At 38.1% G+C, this 11,562-nt stretch overlaps 1 protein-coding gene across 2 annotated transcripts in view; it reads left to right on the top strand.

The window, feature by feature from the left end:
- Window positions 1–11,562, top strand: part of LOC107674837 (synaptotagmin-7-like) — a 173,507-nt gene that overhangs the window by 89,008 nt on the left and 72,937 nt on the right. For both annotated transcript variants that reach the window (XM_016468952.1, XM_016468953.1), the window contains exon 2: window positions 2,106–2,209. In XM_016468952.1, coding sequence (XP_016324438.1) covers window positions 2,106–2,209 — 104 coding nt within the window. The remainder of the gene's footprint in view (window positions 1–2,105; window positions 2,210–11,562) is intronic.

The following is an 11,562-nucleotide window of genomic DNA, read 5'->3' as shown; positions in this document are numbered from 1 at the left end:
AATAAAAATACATTTTAATATTAAATATATATTTGTTATATATTATTAAAAAATACGTTTAATTAATTAATTAATTATTTTATTTATTTCTATTAAGAATATTTATGACAGTAAAGCATTGTTGATGTGGAACAGAAGCTCTTTCTGAAGGTTTGCTTCTGCTTTCATTTCACAAGGTTGTGCTGGAACAGCAGATCAAAGATCCTGTGTATTATACGGACACACACACACACACACACACACACTGACTGCATAAGTGCATCACGCTTTGTCCCTTCAGTTCACAGGAGAGATCAATCTTAAACGTTTATCACTCTTTACTCCCGTCCCTCCCTCCTCTCAACCATCCATCCATCCCTCCATCTCCTCCCTACACCTCCATCAACAGATGTGTCCATTCATCATATTTTGTCAGGTTCCTTTCCTGTCTCTCTCTGTCTTTTTCAGTTCTGTCTGTCTCTCTATATGTCTCACATCTGTGGCCCTCAGCACTGATCTACTACATGCATGTTATACCTACTGTTTCCTTTGTCATTATGTATCCTATCGCAGGCACTTCTAGCTTAGCAAGCTGCATTTCCTGTGTCATTGTCAATCGAAACACAATCTATAGTCTATGTAAGCATGTGTATGCAGACTCTTTTAGCTACATATCGATTTTATGTGTTGTTGTGTTATGAAATGTCTGACTGCAGTCATTAGCTTAAACTGTTGAATGCCTCAGCTCATTTACTGCAGTTTGAAGAGCAACACAGTAAAATCCATTTAGAACACCTTAAATACCACCAAAGTGCACACTACCAAGAACACCTTAGTAAACACAGAGCAACATGATGAAAACACTCAGAACACCTCGGCAACTGCATAGTAATGCCTTGGAAACCACATAGAAAAAAGCCCTGGTGACTTCCCAACACCCAAGTACCACCCTACTGCAGCCTACCTAGAACACCCTAGTAACTGCATAGCAACACCCTAGTGACTACCCACAACACCTTAGCAACTTCATAGCAACATGCTACACACTACACAGAACACCAAGTAGCAATGGTCTAGCAACCACCCAGAATACCCTATCAACCGCATACTGTAACAAACACCAAGCAATGTGCTGAAAACCACTTAAAATACCACACAGCAACACCCTACCAACCACATTGTCTAGCGACTTAGAATAGTTAGAACCATACCTTAGAATACCTTAAAAACCTCATAGCAATACCCTAGCAACCACATACTGTACTAACCACCAAGCAACATGATGAAAACCACTTGGAATGCCTTAGAAACCGCCTAGCAATGCCCTAGCAACCACATGCTGTAGCTACCACCAAGTAACATGCTGAAAAGCACGTACAATACATTAGAAACTGCATAGCAACTCCCTAGCAACCACATACTGTAGCAACCAATAAGCAATGTGCTGAAAACCACTTAAAATACTACATAGCAACTCCTTAGCAACAACGTACTGTAGCATCTACCAAGCAACATGGTAAAGACCACTTAGAATACCTTAGAAACCGCATAGTAATGCCCTAGCGACCACATTCTGTAGCAACTACCAAGCTACATGGATAAGACCACTTAGAATACCTTAGAAACCATATAGCAATGCCCTAGCAGCAACACACTGTATCAACCACGCTGAAGACCACTTAGAATACACTAGAAACCGCATAGCAACTCCCTAGCTGTAGCTACCAGCAAGCAACATGCTGAAAGCCACTTGGAATACATTAGAAACCACATAGCAACTCCCTAGCAACCACATATTGTAGCAACCACCAAGCTGCATGTTGAAAACCACTCAGAACACCTTTGCATCTGCATAGCAACGCCCTGGTTACAGGCAGATATAATACAAATCTACATTAGTTGTGTTTTGCATCTTGATCTTGCATTTGTAAGTGTTCGATATTGATACAGTATGTTTTTGGGCTTAGTGTATCTCATATTTGAGATCTAAAAATCTAATCTCTGTCCCTCTTTCCCCCTCCAATTCTCTTTTTCTCCTGTTCTGATTTTGCATGTTTTCTCGTCAGAGTAAATGTCAGACTGTTCGCCCTATGCTTGGATATTAACATTGTGTTTGTGTTTCACAGGCTCCGTCTCTTTGAGCGTGCTGCTGGTGTCGTTGGCGGTAACCGTGTGTGGTGTTTGGCTGGTAGCTCTCTGCGGCGTCTGCGGATGGTGTCAACGCAAGCTGGTGAGTTACGCACACACATTTAAGACATTCATGTACATGCATTTGTTTGTACAATGGGGCAGAACGTTTATAATGCGTTGAACAAACGTTGCATCTGCGTTTGTGTAACTTAAAAGTTTCTGACCTTTCTATAACATGACAGATTTAATATTTTATGGCTTAAGAGTTAGTCTTCCATAGCCTGGGAGAATTCATTGAATTCTCAGTTAATTATCAACTTTGTCTCAGATGTTTCTCCTCAAAAACAAGTGAGCAAACAGAGGACCTACAGAATGAGTATTTGTATTTTTCTATGTGTTGCTTCATAATCAGGATTTTGTAGTAAAATGTGAAATAATAATGTGGTCTGCATGCTGTAGTGTAAAGGCTTATTGATTAGCACGGTCCCGTGGCTCATTAGACAGATGGAGTGGAACCACACCACACGGCTCTTCACCGACTTGTTTGTTTGGCTCGCATTTAAGAGTCAAAGCTAATTGATTCCAGATGTGTGTCATACATGTACCCCAGTTTGTGAACCCTAGAGAGTGAGTCAGCTGTATGAGGGCTGTATGTGCTTGTGTTTGATGTGTGTGTGCATGTGTTTTAGCATGTAGAGCGTTTATACATGAGTCCACAGTTTTGCATTTTAGTTTTGCATTTGCATTTGTTTATTAGTGGTGTCTGTTATAACAAGTTCAAAGTGGGTGATAAAATTTGACTTTTAACTTGGACCGGTAAGAAAACACATAGACCACCCAGGATACCCTAGCAACTGCATAACAATGCTCTAATGACTACCCACAACACCTGAGCAACTCCATAGCAACTTGCTAAACACTACAGAGAACGCCTAGCAATGGTCTAGCAACCACCCAGAATACCCTATCAACCGCATACTGAACAAACACCAAGCAATGTGCTGAAAACCACTTAAAATACCACACAGCAACACCCTAACAACCACATACTCTAGTGACAACCAAGCAACATGCTGAAGACCACTTAGAACAGTGGTTCTCAAACTGGGGTGCGTGAGATGACGGAGGGGGTACGCGAACAAAATTCTGAGTTTTGGCATTCATTTAATTCTTCCCCAACTTAAAGTAACATTAAAACCGAACATGTATTTCTGACAAGCAAAATGCCACTTCTAATGTAAAAACAGGAAAAAGGGAGTGCCTTCAACGGTCAAATACATGATATCCAATCAGCTTACCTCATCTTTTGCGGTCAAAACTGACTGCATCAACACAAGCAGCGTGCACGTGGGATGCCTGCTGAATATGCTGCTTTAGCAAATCGCGCTGCTGTTCAATGTATCTTTAAAGTAGATCTTCACTTAATAGCATGAAGAGCAAATATTGACACGGACTGTACATTGAGGTCGATTTAAACTCTCTTCGATACAGACACACTCTGTGCGAGGTATTGTTTTCATGTTTAAGATACGAGCAAGAATGCAAATTTCCCTGAATATCCAAACGATGGCAAATGTGACAGTTCAACAAAAAACGTAATATTAAGTGAACATTTTACATTTTAAATGTAGCCTACATTTTAAACAGAATATTGTTATGTTTGTTCTATTTTGCAACGAAATAATAATAGTTCCAACGAAATCCATATCATCTGCTGCTCCAAGCAGCATACAGCGGTGTTTCATTCGAATCTGCGGCTTTGAACGATTTGGAGAGTCAGTGATTAAAAACCCATTCATAACTATTTGAATACTTTGAATACCCTAGAAACCGCATAGCAACATCCTAGCAACAACATACTGTAGCAACCACCAAGCAATGTGCTGAAAACCACTTAGAATACCTTAGAAACAGCATAGCAATGCCATAGCAAACACATACTGTAGCAACCACCAAACAACATGGTAAAGACTGCTTAGAATACCTTAAAAACCCCATAGCAACTCCCTAGCAACCACATACTGTAGCAACCACTGACACGGACTGTACATTGAGGTCGATTTAAACTCTCTTCGATACAGACACACTCTGTGCGAGGTATTGTTTTCATGTTTAAGATACGAGCAAGAATGCAAATTTCCCTGAATATCAAAACGATGGCAAATGTGACAGTTCAACAAAAAACGTAATATTAAGTGAACATTTTACATTTTAAATGTAGCCTACATTTTAAACAGAATATTGTTATGTTTGTTCTATTTTGCAACGAAATAATAATAGTTCCAACGAAATCCATATCATCTGCTGCTCCAAGCAGCATACAGCGGTGTTTCATTCGAATCTGCGGCTTTGAACGATTTGGAGAGTCAGTGATTAAAAACCCATTCATAACTATTTGAATACTTTGAATACCCTAGAAACCGCATAGCAACATCCTAGCAACAACATACTGTAGCAACCACCAAGCAATGTGCTGAAAACCACTTAGAATACCTTAGAAACAGCATAGCAATGCCATAGCAAACACATACTGTAGCAACCACCATGCAACATGGTAAAGACCACTTAGAATACCTTAGAAACCGCATAGCAACTCCCTAGCAACCACATACTGTAGCAACCACTAAGCAACATGTTGAAAACCACTTAGAATAGCTTAGAAACCGTATAGCAACTCCCTAGCAACCACATACTGTAGCAACCACCACTCAACATGGTAAAGACCACTTAGAATACTTTTAAAACCACATAGCAACTCCCTAGCAACCACATACTGTAGCAACCACCAAGCAATGTGCTGAAAACCACTTAGAATACCTTAGAAACAGCATAGCAATGCCATAGCAAACACATACTTTAGCAACCACCAAGCAACATGGTAAAGACCACTTAGAATACCTTAGAAACTGCATAGCAACTCCCTAGCAACCACATACTGTAGCAACCACCAAGCAACATGTTGAAAACCACTTAGAATTCCTTAGAAACCGTATAGCAACTCCCTAGCAACCACATACTGTAGCAACCACCGAGCAACATGCTGAAAAAAAATTGGAATACCTTAGAAACAGCATAGCAATGCCCTAGCAACCACATGCAGTACCAACCAGCAAGCAACATGCTGAAAACCACTTGCAGTACCTTAGCAACCACATAGCAACACTGTGGCAACAATCCAGAGCATCCTAGCAACTGCAAAGCGCTACAAAGAACTCAGAACACTTAACTACCGCCTACATACACCCTAATAACTGTATAGCAACCACCGATCAACATGTTGGAAACCACTCAGAACCTTTTGGAAACCGCATAGCAACACCCTTGCAACCACACAGAACATCCTAGCAACATTTTCCTCATTAAATGTAGTTTATATAGTTTTGTAAGTGTTTGATATTACACACGTTCAGCGTGTTTCCGGTGACGTCACGTGAGGACTCAAAAGGGTTTTCTCCAGTTTAAGGCTGAAAACAGTGACCTGTAATTTCAGCCTCACGACCGCTGATCAGATTTTAAATGGCAGCGCTGATTGGAACGACCTTGAGTGACCTGAAAGGTGTTTCAGAGTGAAAGAGCCATTTCCCATTTACGCCACCAGAAGCCAAATACTTAACTGAACATGCCGGCAGATCTCACACGTACAAGCAATCGTAAATTCAGCCAGATATCCTCAGCCACAACTGTACGTGATCTTTGACCTTATTCCACTCAGAAGAGTGACCACAGGCAATCACAGCGGGTGTCACGAGGTCATTGAGCTTATACATGCCCTCTCAACCTGTGCGTGCATGTGTGTGTTTTAGTTAGTGAGGATGTGCACATGCATACTAACAAGCATACTAACAAGTGTGTGTGTGCATGCCTGAGGAAGTGAATTTCTGTGTTTACTTGGCTATACTTTGGAGACCTTCTTTCATGGATGCCCTCAAATTTAAAAATGATTCATAATTGAAGCAAGTAATGTTTATTTATTTGTTTGAATACTACAGTATATGCGGCAATTTTTGGCTATGCTTAATCTGTAAGCCATTACACATTGTCTGTACTGAGGCTATAATATAAGCAAACTTCTTAAAGGGATAGTTCACCGAAAAATGAAAATTTGCCGTTAATTTACTCACCCTCAGGCCATCCAAGATATAGATGACTTTTTTTCTTCAGTAGAACAGTAAAGGAGATTTTTAGCCGAAACTGTTGTCCTTGGTAATTCATAAAATGCAAGCCAGCAGCTGCCCGTACAGGTAGTTGAGAATAAAAAAAATATATCAAGAAACACAAAATGTGGCTCCTGACGATATATTGAGATCTTATGAAGGAAAACAATTGGTCTGTGCAAGAAACTGGACTCGAAATGAGCCAAAATACTAGCGTATATATGATCCAGTGATGAATTAACTCATTCAGCGCTCCAGTTCAGGTGTTCCAATTCCAGTCCAGTTCAACACCAATTTTTCATTTTTGGGTGCACTATCCATTTAAAGGTGGTTATAGCTGGTTTAAGATGGTCTCCCAGCCTCAATATTAAGTTGGTCTAGCTTTGAAAATCTCTTTAAAAGCAGCCAGCAGACTGGACTGATCATGTGAAAATTGCTGTGTAAGACCAGCAAACCATCTGAGTCTGATTTACAGTGTTTTGTTATTATGACAATGGCTAAGTGAATGCATGTTTGTGTGTGTTTTGGTGCTCAGAACGCTTTGTGACCTTGTGTTCGCCAACTTCAACAGGAAATGACCTGCACTTCAGCAGGAAGCTGCACCTGTCGCTGCCTCATTAAGCTCAGACAGGTCACCTCTGCCAGTAACATTAAGCTAAATTGAGCACTTAGTTGGATGTGTGTTAAAGGAAGACTAACAGTATGTTTGCTGAAAGTGTGTGTGCTGTTTGAAAGTGTCAAAATCAATGTTATTTTAGTGGTAGGTACTGTATATACTATAATAGTTTTTAATATTTCGAGCTTTTTATATTTTCAGTTTTCATTTTACTTAAATTTTTTGTCATATTATTACTATTTAGGTTTAATTTATTTTTATTTCAGTTTTAGTTTTAGTTTTAGTTAAATTTTGTGTAAATATTAGTGCTTCAACCTAAACATTTTAAGGCAACATTTAAATTTTTTGTTTAGTTTAAATTCTTTATTTAATATTTATATTTTATTTAATTTCTGCTTTATTTCAATTAACTTGGTTGCTAGGGTATTTTGAGTTATGAGCATGTTGCTATGTGAGGGTTTTGCTATGCAGTTGCCAAGGTGTTTTGGGTTGTTAGCGTGTTGCTATGCAGTTGCTAGGGTTTTTTGAGTTGAATTATGTGAGGGTGTTGCTATGCAGTTGCTAGGGTGTTTTGAGTTGAGTTATGTGAGGGTGTTGCTATGCAGTTGACAAGGTGTTTTGGGTTGTTAGCGTATTACTATGCAGTTGCTAGGGTTTTTTGAGTTGAGTTATGTGAGGGTGTTGCTATGCAGTTACTAAGGTGTTCTGGGTTGTTAGCGTATTGCTATGCAGTTGCTAGGGTGTTTTGAGTTGAGCTATGTGAGGGTGTTGCTATGCCGTTGCCAAGGTGTTTTGGGTTGTTAATGTGTTGCTATGCGGTTGCTGGGTTGTTTTGAGTTACGTGAGGGTGTTGCTATGCAGTCGCTAATGTGTTTTGGGTTTAGCGTGTTGCTATGCAGTTGCTAAGGTGTTTTGAGTTATATGAGGGTTTTCCTATACAGTCACAAAGGTGTTTAGAGTTGCTGATAGTGTGTTGCATGCTGTCAAACATAAATAACATGCTGAAGTTTAATATTTACTGTTAGGAGTTTCGGTAACACTTTATTTTGATAGTCCACTTTAGACATTCTGCTAACAGTAAGTAACGTTGCAACTACATGTCAACTAGCAGTCATTAGAGTATTAGTAGACTGTCTGCTTAATATCTTTTAACACTTTATTTTGATGGGTCTACAACATACAACATACTGACTACAGCCCTATTCGGACGGTAATTGTTTCTCATGGGGACGTAAGTGATTTTCACCATTAACAGGGGGTAGTCGGTGATTTAATTGCCGTCCGAATCCAGAATGTCGTTTTTTATCTCTCACCACCCTTGTAAAAATCCCCGGTCGAATTACCTACTGTTTTTTGACAAACACCAAGGTTGTGTCGTAATTTAATTGCCGTCCGAATCCACATTAAGAGTGTACTGTCCCTTTAAGATCGTCTCCGTGTTCCCAACCTCTGAGTTTTCCAGTGAAGAGAACAAGAAACCTGAAGGATTGGGTTCATCTGTACTGTGGGTCCGCTGGGTGGATGGAGTAGCCAGTCTGTGTAGAGGGATCGGGTTGCGTCTTCTCCAGGCAGACTTTCAGACTGACGAGTGTAATGAGAGTGAGACACAGATACATCATACTCTCTTCATTCAAGGACAAACAGGACAACAGAGGTTTTCAGAGCTTTTTTTGCGCTCGATATTTTCATATTCTGCTGTCTGTAGTTCTTCTATCTGTTTCGGGCGTGTTTGACGCTTCATTTTACACCTGCGTGAGATTCCCAGAGGAGCATTTTATTACTCAAAGGCTGCTCTTTAGTAGCTCAGGAGACGTAGTTATGTTTCATTCTAGTAGCTTTGCTTCAGATATTTCTGCTTAAAATAGTTTAGAAAGTCAATAGTTGTCATACACTAAGAGAACAGAGGTATAGAAATAATGTGGATAGCATGTTGAGATCATGTGTAGTTCATAACGATACTTGATCCAAACAGTTGAGTCTTTAGGCATCTTCAAGAAACAGCTAAAGACACATCTCTTCCATTTACACTTAACCCTCTATCACTAGCATTCTCTATTCTATTTCTATTCTATCTACTTGTTTTCTTTCATTTATTAAAAAAACTCCCATAAACTCTCTAATATTAACACTGTCTATTCTATTTCGAGTATGTCTACTTTTCTTTTTATTTATTCAAATAAACCTTGACCCACTAGCACTAGCATTCTCTAATCTATTTCTATTTTATCTACTTGTTTTCTTTTATTTATTAAAAAACAAAACCCCTCTAACACTAACACTCTCTGTTCTATTTCTATTCTATCTACTTGTTTTTTATATTTAAAAACAAGAAAAACCCTTTAACACTCTCTATTCTATTTCTATTATGTCTACATTTATTTTTATGTATTAAAAACCGTGACCCTCTAACAGTAGCGTTCTCTATTCTAATTCTGTTCTATCTACTTATTTTTTTATATTTATTAAAAAACAAAAACCCCTTTAACACTAACACTCTCTGTTCTATTTCTATTATATCTACTTGTTTCTCTCTAACACTATCACTCTCTATTCTATTTCTTTTATGTCTACTTTTCTTTTTATTTATTAAAATAAACCTTGACCCACTAGCATAGCGTTCTCTATTCTATTTCTGTTCTATCTACTTGTTTTCTTTTATTTATTAAAAAAAACTTGACCCTCTAACACTTGTACTGTCAATTCTATTTCTATTAAATCTACCTGTCTTCTTGTGTTTATTAAAAAACAAACAAACAAAAACACTAGCACTAACACACTCTGTTCTATTTCTATTCTATACTTTTCTTTTATTCAATTAAAAAACCTTGACCCTCTAACACTAGCGTTCTCCATACTATTTCTGTTCTATCTAATGGTTTTCTTTTTATTTATTAAAAAAAAACCTTGATCCTCTAATTGTTAGACTCTGTTCCGTGTTTTGTGTATGTTTTGTTCCCCATGTGTTTCCATGCCCTTATTTGGTTCTTCCTGTTCCTGTTCTAATTATGTTTATTAGTTCCAGGTGTGTCTCGTCATCCCGTCCTTTAGTCCTGTGTATTTATAGTGAGCCTTGTTTTTTTTTTTTTGCTTTTTATGTAAATAGTCTGCTATATTGTTATTAAGATCTCATTGATTTACATTACCAGAATTCAACCATGACAACTCTCGGAACATTTTAGCATGGTGATGGATATGACAATGTTAATGTATTTGGTCTTGGCGCAACAGATCTGCTACGCTGCTGCTGAATTGCTGCTGCTGTTGGTTATTGCTGTAGTTGTAGATTATTGCTGCTGCCAATGCATATGGCGATACGGTGCCGTGAGTATTTAAGACATGCTGCTGCTGCACAAATAGCATATAAAATAACCCCGTAGCAGATCTATACAGGTGGAGCTGGGGAAGGTGGAGGGTTTCAGAGAACTCTGAAAGCGCGCTGCAGGAATCTCAAGTGAATGCTAGCCAGCCATATAAATGCAAGGCAGTAAGTTAATTGGCTACATATGCAGCATGAACCAATCAGCTTGTGCCAAGTCGTTTAACTCTCTGAATATCAGCAATTACGTTAACACCCCGTAAGAATGCGCCATCTAGAGTTTCATGACTGAACTATATATTTATCAGAATTTCATCTTTTTGGATATAGAAATATCAGCATCTGCATCAAATTCCGTATTTTTGCTCATAAAATGAAATCGCGTTTTTAACTCCTCGAGTGTGAGCGCCAAGATTTTGTTCCATTAAAAAAAAAAGGAATTTTCTGACTGTTATTTGATATGTCAGGCTTTACAGGGTTAATTGTTTAATATGAACTGCAGTGTCTCACAATGGAAGGCGTTTGATGAGATTTAACCGTTGACCAGCCTGTGACCTGCTTTTTACTTCATTAACTCTTCCTCAAAGACTCGTTATGAACCTCTAAAGATTTACTAATCAGCACTGGCCGTTTAATCAGTGCATGTGTGTCTGTTTGAGAGAGCCAGACAGACTTTTTCCAGATTTTCTGTACTGATTTTCGAGCACTTGAAGGCTCAAAATCATCAGTAAGAATGTGTTAATTATGAAAACTACAAACGAATCAGCAATAATTTAAATCATATGCATATTTTCCAGCAAAAAGGTTTAGTTTATTGAGTTTAATGAATTTAGTGAGTTATAATTTAAACTTCCCAACTTCTTATATTATTTTATAAAGAAAAAACGTAAAAAATGTTTTGCAAAAACAGAAAAAAGTCAGCAGACCTAGGCTCCAAAAACACAAAAATGTAATAACAGACTATCACATAAGTTACATTTTGAGCATGCAGGCTTTTTATATTTCTATTGCACATGGGGCTAAAGGCGCCTTTGATATTATTTTCATCTAAACCACTAGATGGCACAAAAATGTAGCGTAGCACTTTCCAAAGCATCCGCTTTTCAAGATGCACGTGCAAATTTGTCTGATCCTTGAGGCGATCACGTGCAGCAGCGCAAAGTTGATTCTGTGCTTGATCTAATATTTTATGTTTATAAAATGTTGTAGATTTAAGTAACAAATTAGAATCGCTAAAATTAAAGCATATATTTTGAGATAATCACCGTTTAGAATGAAACCATCATATAATATATATTCTTTGCAAAATATTTATTTAACAATGCATTTTAATATTTTAACATTTTCAATATTAATATATATATATA

This window comes from Sinocyclocheilus anshuiensis, unplaced genomic scaffold, assembly GCF_001515605.1.
Source record: "Sinocyclocheilus anshuiensis isolate Anshui unplaced genomic scaffold, SAMN03320099.WGS_v1.1 scaffold941, whole genome shotgun sequence".
NCBI classification, from domain to species: domain Eukaryota; kingdom Metazoa; phylum Chordata; class Actinopteri; order Cypriniformes; family Cyprinidae; genus Sinocyclocheilus; species Sinocyclocheilus anshuiensis.
Note: the sequence above shows the minus strand (reverse complement) of the source record. Positions and strands in the feature narration are given on the sequence as shown.